At 32.8% G+C, this 22,320-nt stretch overlaps 1 protein-coding gene across 1 annotated transcript; it reads left to right on the forward strand.

Moving 5' to 3' along the window:
- Positions 1-3,220: 3,220 nt before the first annotated feature.
- On the forward strand, positions 3,221-21,920 carry LOC149421768 (superoxide dismutase [Cu-Zn]-like). Its single transcript, XM_089634539.1, has 3 exons — positions 3,221-3,537; positions 16,194-16,415; positions 20,561-21,920. Exons 1-3 carry the CDS (start codon positions 3,352-3,354, stop codon positions 20,813-20,815), a joined length of 663 nt encoding a protein of 220 aa, XP_089490665.1. The 5' UTR covers positions 3,221-3,351; the 3' UTR covers positions 20,816-21,920.
- The last annotated feature ends 400 nt before the right edge of the window (positions 21,921-22,320 follow it).

Below are 22,320 nucleotides of genomic sequence, written 5' to 3' on the forward strand. Positions count from 1 at the left end.
CTGGACAGATATCACCTAAATAATAAGGGACTAGCAGATAAAAACCCGCTCCGCGGGTTTTTTTCTACTAGGCCCTGCGGGCGGCTCTTGCTTGGGCTTCGCCCATCTTAAGTGATATTAACAACAGTTACATTTAATAGATAGATATTAGAACATTCACAGAGAGAGGGTGAGTATATATATTGTTAAAACACGAAACAGGAAGGAGTTAATTAATAATAACATTCTAAATTTACGCATAATAAGAATGACAGTTGTTTGAATAAATGAAATTTTACGTATTTGTGATGGATTATTTCAAATGAAACACTATTATTGACTACATGTCTACAACTGATATTAACTGTTATCTTAGGTACCTAATATAATTAGCTCATAGGAGACTTGCAGTGCTTAAATATGTGTTACAACCGTCAATGTCTATAAGTTGAATCAATATCGTTTAGTTTGTCACAATTAAAGATAGTTTTAACAAAGTTGACTTAAATAATAGATTATTACATATTGATTAATTGTACCCGTGTTTATGAATAAAAGGAGGGTAATTGTGCGATGACATTAGCAGTCGGTTTAATTAAAAGGTGTTAATTTTACTCCAACTGGTGGTAATTCTTTACCTACAACTGTTACTGTATCTAATAAAGTTTAAAGCTAGATTATATATACACCTTCATCAGGAGAGTAAAAATCTATATATAAAGGTAGATTATTACAATATAGCGCCCCTGAGGTGATATCTCACAAAAGCGGCGCTATGCAAATTGTCCAATAAATAAATAAATATAATGTTTACATTTTATTGTGTATACACCGAAGTCAAAAATTAAATATAGATTGCAATTGGGAAAGAAGAAGTGGAAGGAGGGGGGAGGAGTAAGAGTAGGCTGGGTTTATAATAATTAGGAATTACAATATCGTTAGACGGGAAAGACCAGTTGAGTGGGAAAATATTTAAAAGAGAGTTTATAAAAAAATTCTTGTTAATTATATCTGCTTTTATATTAATATGTTTCCTCATTTCTAAAATTTCAAAATTATTTATAGTGAAGTATTTTAAGACCTGAAAAAAACAAATAGCATATAACCATAAAACAATATATTCATAAGACAAATAGCATTTAATAACGGTTATTCTAATAAATTAATAGTTGAAATACTAAATAAAAAAATTAAACACATTCTCTTCAAACGGTCTTTCTAAAGATAGAAATAAACAATGGCGTAGAATTCTGTTTGTGGATAACGATACTTCTAAAATTATATATATATAAACAATCCTGGTACCATTCAACTGGCGTTTTACACTAATAACAATGAAGAAATATATTCTTAATAATAATGATAGCAAAATTCAAACAAAAAAAACAGGAGTTTAAAAACTCAATTGAGATGATTGTAATTTCTTTTACAGAGGTAGAACCAATAGAAACTTTGAAGTCAGAACTAAAGAATATCGCAGGGCTATAAATGGAAATAGTGAATCTGAGTTTGCAAATAATCTTTTAAATAATGATCACACTTTCGATAAAAATTCAGGTCTTAAAATACTTCACTCAGGATATAAAGCATCGCAAATAAATAATTTTGCAATTTTAGAAATTAGAAAACATGCCAATATAAAATCAGATATAATTAATAAGAAAAAAAAATATAAAAAATAATGATAAATGCCATTACAAAGTGATAAGCTTCCAGAAGAAATCTTCTTATAAAACGCTTGTTAATGGTAAGTAGTCAAGTATTGTTAGCTGCATATTTAAATATTCGCGCCAGGCATTTGGTTCGTTTTTAAACCGCCAGAGGTGCGCTCTGTCGGCCATCTTGAAGAAACGCGTAAATTTTTATAAACGTCAAACATAATCACGTAACTGTGGAGAATTTTCATTGTAATGTAATTAATCCAATGGATTATGAACTTTCTAAAACATATTTTCTTCGATATTATCCAAAAATTATATGAGCAGAAACGATGCTTATGAAGAAATCTCGTATTATTATGAGGCGATCCTATTTTAGTATGGAATTGTGTCTTAATATTCAAGTTACCCGAAACAGACAATTTAAATTTGACCAATCAGAGGGCCTACACCGTCCAGACGCTGGGACAATAATACTATCAGATATCATAATTTTATGTCAAGAACGTCAAGACTGAACTGTGAAATAAAATAAACTCAGCGACATTGACATATTCTCAATTTCCACTAATTCATTCAAAAACTCCTTATGAAAAGCCATAGCTGATGATTTTAAAATAATTAATAATTAAAATATATCATGAAGAAGAATATAATACTAATAAATTAAAATACATTGTTGTGTATTTATCTTTTACTAGTATTTTCTTCTTCTACAATGATATATTACATTGATGGATATGATCTTCGAAATAAATTAAAAAAGAAGCCGCTCCAGAATTAAAATATTATTCAAATTAATTATTACCTTATCAGATATAATAAATATAGTAAAATCTAATCAAAAACTTTTTTTTGTGACTTTTTTTGATGTGATTGTAATTTTTCCGTTTGTTTCCATCAATACCGAGGGTCAGTAGAAAAATTGGCATTTTTGTTTATAAATAAGATAAGCTTTATTGTGAAAATGTTGTAAATTATTATTTAATTGAGATATTTCTATTTTATATTTATATTGTATTATGTTGTGACGCTATTATGTAAATATTTTGTTTGTGTTTCTGAATAATAATAATAACTGTCTGTTTCTGGGTCATAGTATTTATTTATACATTAAATCATTATTTATACATAAATAGGTACTATTGTCTCGAACAATAGAAAATATATATGTTTCTGAGTCTAATAATAACAGATAGTAATCGATGTGTGTTGTGATACGAACCCATAATAACAATAATTATTAGAACCACCAAGGCATTCAATTAGGTACTTATTCTTACTTAGGTACTTCCTAGCTCTACCATTTTTTTCCTGCAGTGTACCTACATTAGTCATAAAAACTGTGTGCGAATGCGTGACTTTTAGCAGTCTCCGTGTTCACACATGGAGAGCTATTCGACACAGAGTTGCCTTGGCTCTATTGTTTGGATTTACAAAATACGAATTCGTCAGGTAATAAGTGATAACATCCCGTGAATCTCCTGCAGCTTGCGATTTCCCCCGCCAGTGTCGCCCTAGCAGCTTCCCGTGCAGTGCCGCCAAGGACCCGCAGCCAGAGCCGGAGCTTTTGGTCTAAGACTACTTGCTGTTGAACGATAACACCACAAGCAATCAGTTGCCATCGAAGCCTTATTAGGGGCGGACGCTTATAAGAGACTCATCTCCCGGTAGTGTCATTATTTGAAAATAATCTAGCAAAGTATTTTTAGAGATGTCTTTCAAATCGTTTGTGAGACTCGCCGTTGTCGTCTGCACCGTCGCAGTTACAGACATGGTTCACGCAAAGGCCTTTCAAGATATTCCCGGATTTGGCAGAAATCTTATTATCAGGAATCTGCCACCGATTCCAGAATTCCAGAGCAACTTGTATGAAGTTTATATGGAACCTTTCTTATACGTAAGTTATGTTTAATTTTTCTTTAAATATCATATGACATTTAACAAAAAAGTAATTGACTACAGGCGTACTTATAGACGTTATATTCTTGCCTCGTGCTTCAGAGATGGACCTGTAAATAATTGCTCAACGAAAACAAATACAATGGAGTTTGCACTTTTTTTTCGCAAATATTTAAACGTGGACATGGTTGTTTAAATCTCTGATTATTTACTTAGATTCCAGCTATTTCATTTAAAAAAATTTGAAAAATAACAAATTGTTAACGATTATACATTGTTTATTTCGATTATGTTAATTTATTTTGATGGCCCTTTGAAATTTAAAAATAATCGTAATCTTAAAGAGAGATTAAATTAATAACCGAAAATATAACCTAATTTAGCTGGAAACTGGATATGAGGTTTTCTTTTAAAGCCTCAGGGAAAACTAACAAAAACTTGAAAATATTCTAACGGTTGCTTGTTGATCCAAAGCTTTTAATTATGATCGTGAACAATATTCTAACGGTTGCTTGTTGATCCAAAGCTTTTAATTATGATCGTGAACAATATTCTAACGGTTGCTTGTTGATCCAAAGCTTTTAATTATGATCGTGAACAATATTCTAACGGTTGCTTGTTGATCCAAAGCTTTTAATTATGATCGTGAACAATATTCTAACGGTTGCTTGTTGATCCAAAGCTTTTAATTATGATCGTGAACAATATTCGTGATTTTTCCTTGCATAATCTTTATTAAAGTTCGTCATACTATCAACTGTTAAATCAAACATTACATATTGTATCAAAATTTTAAAAAGTTAAACCCTGCACTTAAAATAATATGCAAATATTAAAATTTTAGATTGAGATTCTTTTCTTATTTCAGTATGTAGTAAAAACAAACGTTTAAATACCTTATTATCATTAAAAACCTTATAAAAAACTAATTTGGTTATAATCTTACTTCTTGCCTGATTAATTCACGAAAGATGTCATCGTTTTTATATGCACTCCACACGTAAATACAGAAATTAATTACCGGCAGTTTTTTGCGCAAGTATATTAAAAGTTAATTAAATAATGTAATTCATAACGCATACATAAGCTATGCAAAGATAGGGTCGTGCTATTTCGGGCGTTGAAGATAAATACATAAAACCACTGTACCTTTTTTATGCAGCATTATAGTTATGATGATTAGCTGGTGATTGATTCAACCTGGAAGTATGTATTGATTATCCTTGAGAAGGCCAAGGCAACACATACCGAATTGACCTCAGTGTATCGTAGATTGAATTAAGATGATCATACAGTGTAGATGGTGTTACCGTCTCTATTCTATCACGATTTAAGGTAAAAAAACTTTATATTACGCTGCGCCGATTACGTAATGAATTAATATCGAGAACTTGGGGTTGATGGCCTATCATATATTTTATTTTCATGATTATATTGATGATTACGATCAGCATGTGCGAACACAAAAAATATTAATATATGTTACCAATGTATCGTTCAAATCCTTTTCAAACCGTCAATATTGTATTTTAATACAACAAAATTGATTTCCTTGAAATTTTCCCATCGACTGCACGGCAGGTTGGACCGCAATGTGCTCACTGCATATTATCCCATCGACTGCACCGCAGTTTGGGCCGCAATGTGCTTACTGTATTGTCCCATCGACTGTACCGCAGTTTAGACCGCAATGTGCTTACTGTATTGTCCCATCGACTGTACCGCAGTTTAGACCGCAATGTGCTTACTGTATTGTCCCATCGACTGTACCGCAGTTTACACCGCAATGTGCTCACTGCATATTGTCCCATCGACTGCACGGCAGGTTGGACCGCAATGTGCTCACTGCATATTATCCCATCGACTGAACCGCAGTTTAGACCGCAATGTGCTTACTGTATTGTCCCATCGACTGTACCGCAGTTTACACCGCAATGTGCTCACTGCATATTGTCCCATCGACTGCACGGCAGGTTGGACCGCAATGTGCTCACTGCATATTATCCCATCGACTGAACCGCAGTTTAGACCGCAATGTGCTTACTGTATTGTCCCATCGACTGTACCGCAGTTTACACCGCAATGTGCTCACTGCATATTGTCCCATCGACTGCACGGCAGGTTGGACCGCAATGTGCTCACTGCATATTATCCCATCGACTGCACCGCAGTTTAGACCGCAATGTGCTTACTGTATTGTCCCATCGACTGTACCGCAGTTTATACCGCAATGTGCTCACTGCATATTGTCCCATCGACTGTACCGCAGTTTACACCGCAATGTGCTCACTGCATATTGTCCCATCGACTGAACCGCAGTTTATACCGCAATGTGCTCACTGCATATTGTCCCATCGACTGTACCGCAGTTTACACCGCAATGTGCTCACTGCATATTGTCCCATCGACTGCACGGCAGGTTGGACCGCAATGTGCTCACTGCATATTATCCCATCGACTGCACCGCAGTTTGGACCGCAATGTACTCACTGCATATTGTCTCATCGACTGCACGGCAGTTTGGGCCGCAATGTACTCCCTACATATTAATATTATATCTTCAATTAGAATCTGTTTTGCAATTCGCCGAAATAAATAATTGAGCCCTTACTTGGAAATCCTTGGACAAGGAAAAAAAATACTTTTAATATTATTTAGTTGTATTTTCAAAGCTTTATTTTGTTTCCTCCACTGCTCATCTCACTAGGGGGAAAAACTAGCTGACATGTACCCGAAGTTTCTGGGGGTTATCCTTAGGAGATAGACATATATCACGGACTTTTCTGTAGGCCTTTTAAAAATAATTCAGTAGTACTTTATTTTGATAGATTTCATAAGGTTAGCAATGCAAGCGCCCGAAAATATGATAGTGAAAACCTTATCAAAATCCTGTGCTTAGTTTAGAAGAACTAAGCACACAAACAGACAGATGCGGATAGCGACTTTTAGTTATACTATTTGGAGATTTATTTAGAAGAAGGGCACATTTATAACGACTGTGGTTTGGCAAAACCCTTCAAGTCACATAATAAATAATTTACAGGAGACGAATAAAAGCGAATATTTACATCAGATTCGTAAAACTAATTTTAAAGTGACTTATAATTTACGAGAAATTTCGGTCACGGTTACGGTTTGTTTTACGGTTTTCTCGAAATAACCCTAATAAAAATTACGCATAAATTTAATTTTTAGTATTAAAATTGACCAATAAAATTTATTTGACCATCTTGTAGTTTGAAGACTACGAGTATAGGAAACCAATGAAAAGTAAAGTTCCCGAAAATGTGGCTAGAAGTGTTTTTCCTAAACACAGTCGATATTAAAGACGCTTTAATAATATTGCAATTAATTATAAAGTGTTTCATTAATCTTTATTACTTGAGAAACATTATACTAAATAATTTAGCAGGTGCATTCAACTTTTCATTTAGTAATAATTGTTTTTAAACGGTTATTAAAATAGCTAGAGATACAATTTTTAAAGCGTTACAGAACTGGTATTATATTGTAGATTTCCATTCCGAGTTTTAACTCATTTTAGTAAATTCTTACTTTTATTAAAAATAAGTACTTATAAGCAATAATTAGTCGCCCGAAATACTAATACAAATTGAAAATATCTCCCGAGTAAAAATAAGTGCCGCCAACGGGAATTGAACCCGTGCCTTCCGATGTCCGGTTAGGTGCTCTGTATCCACTGAGATATGTCGGCTTATTTCCAACCCGCCAAATGATTCAATATGTACTAGTATCTCAATCAATAATTACTGCTTATTATATTTTTTCCACCTGTAAACAACCAACTTTATTTTTGTAGGAAAGGCTTTGTTAGTGCTAATTTTCTCACTAGATGGCGTCGAGATATATGATATCTTCATTTATAGGAGAAATATATATTTTTTTATTGTTTATTATTTACTAGCTGTATCCCTCTACGCGTTGCTGTGGCCCAGTCTGTCAGTGCAGATAGAGAAATATACAATAGAGCGTGTTGCTTTTACGTCGAACAGATGGCATCATCTGTTCATCAAAAATCATCTTTTCACCTGTAACAGTTGACAAAAAAGCACGTTTTTACCTGTCATAGGTGACATCTATATAATATAGGAAAATTATATAACAGATAGTCTATATAATATAGGAATATTATATAATAACATCTATATAGTATGGGAGTATTCGAGTTCAACGTTGTATCAAATTTTCAAAGCAATCATTGAATAACTTTTGGAGATTTGAGATTTTGAACAATCGAACATTAACATTTTTTTATTTATATATATAGATAGATAGAAGATGTATATTTAAATTTATAGTATCATTCTTATCATTCTTTGAAAATTGCAATATCTATGAAACGTGATTTTGTGTCATTTACGTTTGTTAAACACGTAAGCGATGATTATTGATGAAGTTCAAGTATTCCATAAGTGTAATCGAATACCTTTGAACTTGTAACACGAACAGACCAACGAATAAGATTATTGCAAACTAGTTATAATACGTAGCTATTAGCTACATACCACCAACAGGCAATATAAAGCAGATCAAAGGAGAGGAAAACCAGGATTAATATCGATAATTACCGATTCCATACATTTTTCAAAAAATACTTTACAAAAAGATTTATTCTAATAATAATCGGTAGCTATTTCGATATCTACAAAATATCAAACACGCATTTTCCCTACCTACAAAATATAATATTAACATCTAGGTACCTACCGTTTATACCCTTGTGATAAACGAGTAGGGGCATGCTTATTAAAGAATTCATGAATACAAAAATTTCCGTATTACGAATAACCTGATAATATTTTTAAATCTCCTACTACCACCACAGTAAGCGGAAAATGTTGCTTTTGTTGTGATGGAGGACTTAGCCAGCCAATGAATCGAACAGGGTAAGACCTAAACGCGATGTCAACTCAGCCACCGACCGGTCAAATATTGTTAGATGAATTTTAAAACTTCGCATTTTACTAAAGAATGCATGATTCACGGTTGACGCAATAAAACAACGAAAAAACTGTTTTAGGAAATAATTACCTACCGATTACCTATAATAATTCATTGCCATGATTTACCACTGGTTATCATTTCCTCGTCGTGTCGCTTGCCCCGCTCTTCTCCGAGACGATTGTGCAAGTCACAGATAACTGCCATACATGTCCAACAAGCTCTGACATTTCGCTGTAATACAATATCTGAGAGGAAATCATTAATCCTAACTAACTTATCTCTTAGTACACAGGAAAGCAGCATGTTTAAAAGAATATAGGTATACCTAGTATGTCTCACACGCAATCTGCAGTCGATATCAATTAAAAATCTAAATAAAATAATTAATATAATAGTTTATTGCCGTATTGACGAGACGGCATTATCCGGAAGATAATAAATTAACCAATCCAAAATCACATATTTTTCGCGAACTTCTATAAGATTGGTGCCAATGACCGCTCCGCCTACGCCGGTCCTAATGATTAATTTTTACCTCATCTTTGCAAACAGCTATACAAGTATTTATGGGCATTTCAGACATAACAGTACAAGGCATAAGATTCACATTTAAATCGGTTTTCAAACACTTTGCGAGATTATGTTTTTCGGCACACTCGGCGGCAGGCTAACCCGTGACCTTATGAACGCTGGTCGAGTTCTCTACCGCTGCGTCATCCGGAACATCATTATATTACACTGTTAAATTAATTCACCTGCTATAAAAAATGTTAAATTATCCGAATGCATATTCTTCATACAATAATACAGCGAGGAATTCATGACTACTAATCTCAATATTAATATTTCACGTGTAAAGACATTCAACATTATTAATGTTATACGATAACTTTGTCTACCTGTCATTTGAATGAGTCTATTTAGGAAAGTAACATCTCTATTTTCGCGCTATTCAATCAATCAGTCAGATAGACGTACACGTCTTGTACTGATTGGATGTAATAATTAATTTGCCCAAACGAGCCGCGGCTCAACATAAATGGTCAGAATTGATTATACAAAAAATTCGTTGCTCGTATTTTGCAAAAAAACAACCAGTTAGAATGTCCCAAATTCAGATTCAACCCTGGATTACAAAACCTTACTTTATATTGGCTTATTATAAACCGTCGTCGATTCGGCTACGAGTTAAAAAATAATCTCATATTTTGAATACAGCGGATAAGATATTGCAAAGTACAAAACAAAACAGTTCTTTTTTTCTGTCGGTAATAACTAATTTGGTAATTAATTAAGTTATCTACATAAAATAACACATGTTTATGCAAACCATTTTTATAAAGACTTGAAAAATATCGAAAAAATCAGTACTCGATACCAACTTTAAAAAAAACGTCACATGAATCAAATAAAAAGTTGAAAGATCTAACTGTGAAATAATCCACATTGTTAGATTTCGTGCATTTCGTACTCTGCAACATCGCACCCGATAGATAAATGCATGTTTGAAAAGTAACGTTATTGTAAGCCTTCGTCGATTCGACGACACGCGTGCTTGAATACACTGTTAATCTTTTAATCCGTTAACCCGATGCACAAAAAAATTTGTACCAGAATGATTTACTAATATGTATAGGTACCAGTTGCGGAATTAGATTACAATAACATCTGTCAACATATAAAAAAACGACACTAATAGTGTTTCAGCTTAGCCGATTCGGCGAAGGTTAGTGTTCTAGGGTTAAGTCATTAGGGTACAAGTAGCATGGCTTAAATAACTAAGCTTCTATGCACTTAATAAGGCACTAAGTATGTGAGATCTGAATTTATCAGTAGTGTCGGCCTCATACGTACGGGAATTTTATACCTACCTAGTATGAAGTTTCAGACGCATTACATGTAAGGATGTTTAATAAATTGTAAGTTTTATAGATGCAGGTAGGAAACGTGATTTTTCTGCAGTGGAATATTCCAGGCGGCTGATAGCATGGAAATTGCGGTATTCTGTCGATTATGTTATAAAAAAACACAAATTGAAGTCGAGATTATGTTAAGCAGATAATTATAAGTTGCAATAATATGCAGGAATTATATCATATGACAAAGTTATTAGTAGAATAAGAAATATTGGATTAAATAGACAGCTCTAGAATGGATAATTAGCTATAATTTCAAATGCCTTCAAGTGGTAAAAATCAACGATGTGCTTAGTCAAAAAATATTTGGCATTCCCCAAGGTACAGTCCGTTACTGTTTATCAACTAGGTTAATGACAGTTTTAAACAAAAGAAAAATGGTAAAATGGGAACCCAAAATAATCTTTATTTTAATTTTTTTTAATGAATTACCGACACATGTTAAGAAGCTAAAAGCCTTGCTGCTTTTCGTGGGTTATGCCTAAATACTATAAGGAATAATTTTTAGATGTATTGTAAAGTGTCCTTAATGTAATAGAAATAAGTTGTTAAAAGGTTTATACTAGATATAAAAATGTAATTTTTTATAACTAAATAAAAACATACAAAAAATAAGGCACTCACTGGAATACTGTTAATAACCTAGCGAATACTGATATTAATTTATTGAACAACTGGTTTGATGAATTTCTCCTCTCCTGAAGAAACAAAATTTATCCCATTCTCTATCAATAAATTTAAATAAAATATTGTAATACACCAAAATAAATGTAGCGAAACTAATTATAATACAGCAAGTTTTGTAGTTAGACCAATTTACAACATAAAATAACTTGGGGTATATATAGATCAATATTTTAAATGGAAAACACATATTTGTATATGGTATATTATAACTTGTCAATAGAATTAGGAAATGTATTTGTATTTTTATAAGACTTAGAAATATTCTTAGACTAGATACCCTAAAAAAAGTATGCAATATATTATATAACAATAAAGTATTATTGGCTGGGGAAGAACACATGAAAATGTTTTATATCCATTTAAAATAGTACTAAGATTGATAATGAAGGTAATATTGAAAAAGCCAACTACCTTTTCTACCGAAATGCTCTTTTCAATATTCAATGTACCCACAATAGATAAAAGGTATAAAAAATATTCAATACAACAAAGTATTAAGGAAAAGCAATTAAATAACTTACAATTCAAATACCAAACACATTAAAAATACCTAACTCTATTTAGGTATGACTTACTTTAACAACCTTCCTTTAAATCTAAAATTTTTCGAAAATATTCACTAATTTCAGTTAAAATTGAAAAATTATCTGAGTCTATTATTTCAGAGAATTAAAACTATCTTCAAATTTCTTAGTTTATTTTCAAGTTCTGTGAATGTTCTTTTCAGGTTCTGTTATTATTGCAGTTCTATCAAGTAACTTTCCATTATAATAATAGAACTTGAATAGGACTTTCAAGGAACCCGAAAATGAACGTTGAAATTTTATGAATTGTTCAAATTCTATATGAAACAACCCATCCTAACAGTGTAGATATCTGTTATTGTTAAAAAAATCTCAAAATCTATTATTATTGATAAATCTTGCGTATTTATCGTTTTGTTATCATTTACAATATTTTATTAATTACTTATATGATTGTTTTATAATTGAACTAGAATTCTCTCTCCAAACGCAAGAGTTTTGTATCTTTATGGTGAGGAAAGACTATTTTTTGTTTTACATTATAAAACTGTATGAAATGTAAACAATTTATTGTAAAAAATATAAATATTAAACAATATATTTTTTTTAAAAGGTGACAAGCAGTTCCTGCAGTGATTCGGTAGACAAACTACAAGCCTGTTTTTTCATGTATCAGCAATTTATGGTATGTCCACATGAATAGGGTTTGCAATCCCGCGGCATTACATCTATATTTGATGCAGCAGATTTGCGGGATTGAAAAAAATAAAAACAAGCACACCTTCAGAATGACAATCTCACAAACAGGGTGTAAGCAGATATAGCGTTTTCCGCTGCTGGGCTTTTGGTATAAATGTCCAACCAAGTCAAATGTATGGGTGACAGGACTCCATAGTCTATGTTTTCACGATCTTATTTTTTTAATTATTTTATAAGCAATAATTATTAGCCTGAAAATAATTGTTACCTTTTCTGCTATGCATAAAAAATCTTGTCTTAAACATTAGTTTACCAAAAAAAGAATAACTTATTCTTTGTGTTCTTATTTCATTTTATTCTGAAAATACTTTGAACGTTACATTTTCAATGTATTTTGTATGATATTATCTTCTAGTACCAAAGATGATTGATTTCAAATTACCACAGAAAGTCCTGTCAGTGACCGTTGTGTTTTTTTCAAATATTTTTTACGATCTTGTTTTTTAATAATGTACTAGTTTCAAAGGTTTTAGGTTTTTCAAATAAAAATTATATCCCGCAATCCCGCGGGATTTCAAAAAGGTATGAGATTTGCAAGACCTACACATGACCAGTGCGGCTCTTCTGTGAGGGTCATTTGGTTAATGACCAAAAATATGCTGCAATAGTATAAATGTAAAAAAAAAAAGATTTAAAGAACTCCCCGATAATTAATTTAGTTTTAATATTCGTGCGTTAATAGCGGGTTATAGTGCCATCTAGCATCCATATAAGAATCTATCATATATATACCTACCGTGGGTCACTTTAAATGTTGTCCCCAAACTATGTCCTTTCATTCTCTTTGCTATACAGACAAAGAAGGTAAACACTATCATGTCTGACTTATGCTTAGTATCATACAAAATTTATTTTAGTGGTTTTCGGACATGACCGCAGTGAGATACATATATATAAGACCTAAGATTATTAAGGTATTAGAGGGAGATGTGTGGGAGATGTCAGTCGAAAGTTTTCTGCGTGATAAACGAAAGCCATTATCTTGGCTATTAGTTCGCGAAATAATGTTTATAATTGTTGACGTTATTTGCATGGAATAATTTAAAATGTCAATTTCTGTGAATATCGTATTGAAAGAAATCGCAAACAGTTCACTGAATCATGACAAACGTATTCAAATAAAGTGACAATTAGTTTATGTTATGTGAGAGAAAAATAAAGAGGTTTAAAACGATAAGTTATAATTTTTGTCAGTGGATTTGCTGGTTTTTAAAGTCTACTTATAAACAATGGACTGAGATTGTAGTTAGTGATTTCAAAACTTTAAATAGGAAAAGATCTTTCAAAAGAAAAAAAAATTGTTATAAGTGTAAATAATTAGATAAATAATCTTATATTAAACAATATTGCACTACCGGCCCAGAATAGGTGAGTACCGGAAAATTAATTACATACATTGGCGTTTTTATAATATTCACCACGCACTAGCAATATTTTTTTTTTTTTTTTAAAAGAAAGACAAACATTCCCAGGTTACGAATAACCCAACAATGTTTGAAAATCTCAAAATCTCCTACTACCACCACAGAAAGCCGAAAATGTTGCTTGTGTTGTGATGGAGGACTTAGCCAGCCTGGGAATCGAACACGCGACGCTCGGGTGAGACCCAAGCGCTATGCCCACTCAACCACTGACCGGTCAATGTGTATTATTTTTACTATTTAATAAGTCTTTGTCGTCAGGGTGTTTTCCAAAACAGTGGAAAAAAAGCTATCTTACGCCTATTCATAAAAAGGGAGATAAAAGCGATGTATCGAACTACAGACCAATATGTATATTGTCCGCTATTCCCAAACTATTTGAATCGTTAGTCCTAGATGTAATATGTAAACAAATTAATAATATTATTGTACCCAACCAGCATGGCTTTATCACAGGTAAATCCACCCTAAGTAACTTGATCATATACGAAAATTACATAACTGATTCTCTTGCCTTGAAGCATCAAGTGGATTCAATATATACTGATTTTTCCAAAGCATTTGACAAAGTTAGGCGACATATCCTTGTACAAAAATTAAGTATGTTGGGTATCAAGGGTAATCTGTTAAGTTGGATTGAAAGTTATCTTAGTAAAAGAGAGCTATGTGTCAAAATAAAATCTGTGGAATCTTACATTTTCGAAGCCACAAGTGGGGTCCCTCAGGGGTCTCACCTGGGACCAATTCTTTTTTTGTTATTTATTAATGATATTGTTAGCATATTTAAAGATGTAGAAGTTCTTCTTTTCGCAGATGATTTGAAAATATATAAAACAATACGCAGTTTAGACGATTGTTATACTTTGCAACTTAATTTAAATAAACTATATCGTTGGTGCATCATCAACTCTCTGTTTCTTAATATTAAAAAATGTCAGGTCATTCGTTTTTGTAAAATACGAAATCATACAATTTATGAATATTCGCTTAATAATGTAAAATTGACAGCTGTCACTCAAATCAGGGACTTGGGTGTTATATTTGATGAACAGTTAACATTCAATCCGCATATAAATGAAATCACAAATAAAGCCCTAAAAATGCTTGGATTTATATGTAGAACCGCATGTGACTTCAAGTCACTAGAATGTTTGAACACACTGTACACATCTTTAGTAAGAAGTCAAGTAGAGTATAATTCGCCTATTTGGTCCCCGTTTTATAAAGTACATTCCAACAATATTGAAAGGGTACAACACAAATTTTTAAGATTTATTAACTTTAAACTAAATATTCCAATCCAAAATATAAATTATATCCAACTCATGCATCAACTAAATTTGATTACGCTATCAGATAGGCGAATTATCTCCGACCTTGTTCTACTAAATAAAATTATTAATTATAGAATCGACAGCCCTGAAATTCTTGCCACAATAAAATTATTTGTACCTTCCAAAAATACGAGACAAAATTCCACCTTTTTCTGTAACAATTTCAAATCTAATTATCATGCGCACATATCGTTAAATCGAATACAAAATTTTGGTAATAAATTTGGTAATGTTGTTGATATATTTAGAGATTCCGTAGCAGTGCTCAAACGAAATCTACATAAACACTTTGCTGAAATGTATGACTTCTCCACTCCATAGTAAAAAACCCATTTTTTAGCTTCTGTTTTTTCACTCTTTTCTTTTATGACTTCTTTTATGACTTTTTAACTTTAATATATATGTTTTAACTTTACAAATTAATATTTTAATTTAAATAACAATTCGAATATGATTTTAAGTCCCTATAAATGCTGATTAATTTCAATCCATTTATTTTTCTAAGTAAGTAAAAAAAGAAAAAAAAAACTGTTCTCCATAATGGTATTCTGTATTATTTGTAAAACATTTATGTACTACAGATATAATAACTATTTTATTTATATATGTACGTAAACTTTTCAATGTCACATAGTTAATGTAATAACACTAATAACAATGTATGTAAAAGCCCAATGGGCGTTTAAATAAAAAAAAATAAAAATAAAAATAAAAAAATATTAACATCTCAGATTCATAGTTTTTGCCGACTGACCTTCCACTTCTGGACCCCTAGAGCCGCCTCTGCACACGACCACGCCATCAGACAGTAAATTATCAAAAATAAATTCGTTAATTTTGAAATCAGCCTCGTCTGACATATATATTAAATGTTATATTCTTCTTGATTCTTGTCGATTCTTCATAACAATTATCATAGCAGAGGATCGTGATTTCACTCCTCGCGGTCCAGTTCTGAGTGGAGAGCCAAGGACACCGACGCACTGGACACCAGAGACACGGGACACTGATCTTCTTCTTAAATCTTAAAAAACATTTTCTGTTACAGGAGGCTTCCAGACCGCCCCTTCAGGCGTTGGTCGTGATAGGGGGTGACGCGGAGGGCACGGGTGGCGAGCTAACCCTGTCGCAGTTCGGGCCGGGGGGCCCCGTGATCATAGAGGGCAACGTGACGGGCCTCTCTCCCGGAGCCCACGGGCTGCACATCACACAAAGGGGAGACCTGAGGAGGGGATGCGACTCTACTGGACAGCACTTTAACCCTTTCCTGGTAATGACAGATTTTCGTGATCATCATTTTCGTCATCATCATAATTTTCGTCATCTTCATCATTTTCGTCACCATCGTCATTTTCATAATCATCTACATTTTCGTCACTAAGTGTACAATCATAGTTCCATGGTCACTAGGTCACAATTATAATTTTCGTCATGTCATCATCATTCCCTTTTCCATTTTTTCGGATAGGTGCAGGGTTATCGAATTGTTTTGCATGTTTAGTGACCAGATGTGATTAGGTATTGTATATTATGGTGATATAGGCCACGCCCATATAACGCTTCGAGAGTAGTGTCATTTGCCAGAGGCGTACTACCTTAGTTTCTCGTATTCGTACTTGATTTATTAATGGTATTTTCTTTAATAAGTTTATCTTTTATCTTTATCAATTTTTACATTAAAAAAAAAATTTGCCCGCTTCGTAGTAAAAACTTGCTGGGACATTACAATATTTTTAGCGCACTACCCATTTTGTGAATACAAGCTGCCACTTTTATCAAGTACCTATTTATTTACACCGTTTATTCATTGCGATTCGAGTTCAACTAAAGCAAAATGCTAATTTCCTTACGTTACTCAACTGATATCAGTTATTTGCGCAGTCATTCAGAACAAATTTACACAAAAACACACTTTTCGAGTTTTTACAGTTATTTAACTTGTATTGTATGCTACCACTCTCTGACCTATTTAAATACTACATTTTTTAAACAACATCCATAAATACAGTTTTTGTATTTGTTAATTAATCAAAACTACCATTTATAAAAATAAAATAAAGCTTTATTTGCTATTATTAACTCCGTTTTAATCTTTCACCGGATAAACCATCCGGTTTTTGATGATAAACTTAAAATTTGTGGTTACCAGGTAGCTAATACGTAAAATGGCTGAGTGATGATTATTTAAAGATTTATGACTTATTTTTTTATTCTTAAACGATTTGAAACCCACGGGAGGCATAAAATGTGCATAATATTGTCGCTGAAGCAGTTTCCCCATAAGAAAAATTCCATTATTTTTCGATGGCCCACACGTGAGGAAGTATTAACAAAATATTAAATTACTCAAGGTGCATAATATTATCACATTGGCAGTTATTTATTTAGGACGGGTTGTTTCACAGAATTTGAACAAATCATCAAATTTCAAAGTTAATATTCGAGATTTATAAAAGTCCTATTCAAGTTCTATTATTATCCAAGTATTGCGATATAACCTACCTAAGATGAAATAATAACAGAACTTGAATAGAACTTCCGCAGAACTTGAATTTTAACTTTGAAAGTTGATTAAGTGTTTAAATTTTGCGAAATAACCCGTCCTTTGTATTTTTGTTGTAATTACATCCATTAGGAAACTGACAATCCAAGGATATCTACAGCGCCCTTGAGGTGATTTTTCACAAAAACAGCGTTGTACAATTTTTTTATTTTTTTTATTTTTTTATTTTATTTTTTATTTTTTGTATTAACGACAAATATAATTACAAAGTAAAGTATATTATACGGAGTCCTCCTGACTAGGTATTCCTGTTCCGAGGCGGACTGTAGGTTTTTGTATAGGTGTAGATCGTGATTTCCTTGTTAATTTCTACAAAAAAAAAATAAAAAATTGTCTTCACATTTGTTCAGTTCATATTTTATTGATTTCCTCATCTTCATGTTTACTTAGCCATAATTTGATGTCGTTTTTAAGTTTTTGTGTCTCCGTTGTATTTTTGTGTTCAATTGGGAGGGCATTATATAGTTTTGTAGCATGGAAATGATGATTTTTCTGGCCAAAAGACGTATTTAATTTTGGGATGTTCAATAGTATTGAGGATTTCTTCCTTGTAATATAGTTGTGTTGGTCAGCAGGGTACTCATATTTTTCTGTAAATTTGATTAGAGCATTTTTTTAGTATAGTTTTATTATACTGAACACTTTAAAATTTTTAAAAATATCTTTTGATGGAGTTCTTATGGGTACTTTAAGGATTATTTTTATTATTGCTTTTTGAGTTTTAATAAGCTGCTTCATGTGGATGTTTGAGGCAGATCCCCATCCAATAATCCCATATTCTATGCGTGATTGACAGAGAGCGTAGTATACCTTATATAAATCATTTATACTTAGTATATTGCGTATATTTCTAAAGTAGTATATAAGCTTTGTGAGTTTCTTTGTAATACTATTTATGTGGGAGTCCCATCGAAGATTTTCATCAATTTCAATGCCGAGATTTTATACTTCTAGAGTGTGTTATGGTGGGGCAGTGGTATGATTAATTAATCCCATTGTTTTTATTGGTATTATAAATGCCCGGTATTATTCAGGCTCAAGTCTACTAATGAACCAACATAACTGTGGCGCCGTATTTATCAAGTCTACTAATGAACCAACATAACTGTGGCGCCGTATTTGCCATGTCTACTAATGAACCAACATAACTGTGGCGCCGTATTTATCAAGTCTACTAATGAACCAACATAACTGTGGCGCCGTATTTGCCATGTCTACTAATGAACCAACATAACTGAGGCGTCGTATTTGTCATGTCTACTACTGAACCAACATAACTGTGGCGCCGTATTTGTCATGTCTACTAATGAACCAACATAACTGTGGCGCCGTATTTGTCATGTCTACTAATGAACCAACATAACTGTGGCGCCGTATTTGTCATGTCTACTAATGAACCAACATAACTGTGGCGCCGTATTTGTCATGTCTACTAATGAACCAACATAACTGTGGCGCCGTATTTGTCATGTCTACTAATGAACCAACATAACTGTGGCGCCGTATTTGTCATGTCTACTAATGAACCAACATAACTGAGGCGTCGTATTTGACAAGTTTACTAATGAACCAACAAACTCGCCTGCCTCATTTACACGACTTTATATTTGCTAAGATGTGCGGTAATAGAAACCACAAATTCCTGATTCTACATAATACTTTTATATCCTACATAATAATGCAACAAAATAATTAATAAATCACAAAATGTCTACAACCTCCCCACTGGTAAAAGCCTCTGAGTCAACATAAAAAAGATTAGGGAGGGTATTATTTTATTTAAAAAATTTAAACTTCAATATTAAAGTTGCTCCAGGTGCCAATTGGCTTGGAGTCGGAGCAGCCTACATAGTTTGAACAGTCTCACATAAATATACCATCTAAGAATATCGGAATCTAAAATTGTCGTTATTAATCAATTCTCGTTCTTACTTGAGTCTGCTTACGGATATGTTTAATTGGACATTAGTGAGAAGAAAATTATTGAAGCAATAATTTATTATGAATAAATGATTAAACCACAAATCATTGATATGAGGATAAAACCAATTAAACACATCAAGCATCGGGTTTAATGACGCTATAAGTTGATACGAATCTTCAGCAAGTAAACATTTCCTGAGGAACTATCAACTTTCAAAGTTAAACTTATGAATAAAATATGGAGATAAATTAATTAAAAATTCACTTCATGCAGATTTATTATTGTAATATAAGGCTTCTCGATTTTTCTACAGTGCTAAGAAGCCTTATTAATCCAGTCGTTTGGCTTCATCCCCAAATGTTAACATTATTATTAACACTTTTTTTTTAATTCTGCCAAGGAAAAAAACTTACAAGGTTCTTTTCAATTCTCTACGTTATCATTATAGACAGTACACCGAGGTTTTTTTTTTAATATTTTGACATTATTTTCATATATCTGGCATTTCTTCTTTGAATAAAATTGAGCATTTTATCAATGGTCTGCACCATGGAACCTCCATTTTGGAAAAAAATTGAGGTGTAGGGTCGGCTGTTAAGAAAGAATGACCACCCTCAACACAGTTAATTAATAATATTATTATATTACTAGCCTAAGTCCCCGACGTTACCCGGGCTTTACGCAGATTTTTATCTTCTCAGTCACCTTCTTTTTGTTTTGAAGGTCGGTTGCAGTTTTAACCACAGGCACCTACACACACCGTGGTAATAAGTAAAATTTTTTCACTATTCCGACCTTATGCACCGCGTAATATTTACACCGCGATTATAAGTAAGGGCTTGTGAAAACAATGATGTAGGTAGGTACAGTTTTACTGTGACTTTCGTTATCTTGCTTAACTTTTTTAACCATTATTAAATATTTGTAGCACCGCCACGGGGGTCCACGGGACAACCAGCGCCACCTCGGTGACCTCGGCAACATCAGGGCGGGGGAGGACGGTGTCGCCAGGATAAGGGTGGTGGACAACCTCATCTCCCTGACGGGCCCCCGCAGCGTGGTGGGCCGGTCCATCGTGGTCACCGAGAGCGAGGATGATCTGGGCAGGGCCAGTTCTGAGGCGAGCGCCCTCAACGGCAGCTCGGGAAGACCCATTATGTGTGGGATTATTGGATACTTATAGACTTACATTATTATATAATATATTATTAAGTAAATAGTTTTAGAAAAAAAATGTTATAAAAATGTGATGGGATTGTGAACAGTAATACACAGTGAATTAAATAATGGTCGAAACAGTTTCAGTCCAAACATGTTTTTCATTTAAATCTTGTATTTTCTATTTTAGGGCTTACATTTGATTTCCTGTATATGGGCCCGAAAAAAAATATTATCCCCAACCCAAACGATCGTAAGCTTCGGATCTTTGTTATACCTTTGAATTATGTAGGTCTCATTCGTACTATCGCTGTACTCTTATAATATGCGTTGGCTTGGCCTGATTCATCATGTTTTGGTAAAATAGGCCACGCCCACATATATCATGATAGTACAGCACTCGTGTGAGACTAGCATTATGGTTTGTACTTAAAGCACAATCTATCAAGCCGTGCTGCTGAAAATATGAAAGTGTGGTGTGGGCGTCTCTGTCTCCGAATTAATGTAGATTCTCCCTTACTTTTGGAGAAATTGATGAAAAACTTTTCAAATTTAGAAATTATTTCTTAGACATAATATGTAATTTGGCGATGTTTTCTTTCAAATCCGTATAAATTACACTTTTAGGGATTATGTGTTCAGTGTCGTGATTACTTTACTAAATACCAATACCAAATAATACCAACCCATTACCATAATACCAAACCCATTCTTCCGCCATTCAAAATAAGTTGAAAAAATGAAGCGTACGTTGACTAATTTTCAATATTTGATAAGTACTTATTGTTTTTTTTTACTTTTTGGCAAATATATACATGATTTACATAGTTTTATGTATAAATGACAAATCGTTTATAGCGTGATTTTATGATCATCTGAAACCCATAAATGAAATATTCCTCTCAATAATAAAATTTCCGAAGTACCTACTGAATAAAATATTATGTTATAATGCTTGAAATAAAATAAATTTGCTACCCGTCAACTGAGATGTTATGATAAAGTTTTATTATCTCTATTGTGTCTCTATTATTGCCTCTATTATGTTCACTTTGTGCACTTTTCTTCAAATTCATAAAATTGTAGGTATTACCAGACTTCTTACCGTCAGAAGGCCTATGTTACTTTTTGTATAAAAGTTAATCAAAATCTATGTAATTATATACATTAAATTAAATGATGTGTTCTTTTTCTGTATACCTCGACTGTCCTTGAGTTTTTTTTAAGATATTCATCTAATATTGTTATTATGTTTGGTCGATAAGTTTACCAATTAAATAATTTGTTTTTCGTGTGTAAATCGTGACTTCTGGGCTAAATCATTGAAAACAAAATATTACATCAGAGCTAAATTTGAAAATTCCCGCAAACTGGCCAAGCTACTGATAGTTGATGCCCAACAAAATGCCACGCCCTCTTGTTATTTAAAAATGCCCCCTATGTGACCTCATAGTGCACAGAAAACATAGCAGTAACCATTGTTTATAGGGCTCTTAGTAAAAAGAAACTCTCGCGTTTCATTAAATCCCA

The sequence above is a fragment of the Hesperophylax consimilis genome, chromosome 8 (assembly GCF_061612785.1).
Source record: "Hesperophylax consimilis isolate HC1 chromosome 8, BYU_Hcon_1.0, whole genome shotgun sequence".
Taxonomy (NCBI): Eukaryota; Metazoa; Arthropoda; class Insecta; order Trichoptera; family Limnephilidae; genus Hesperophylax; species Hesperophylax consimilis.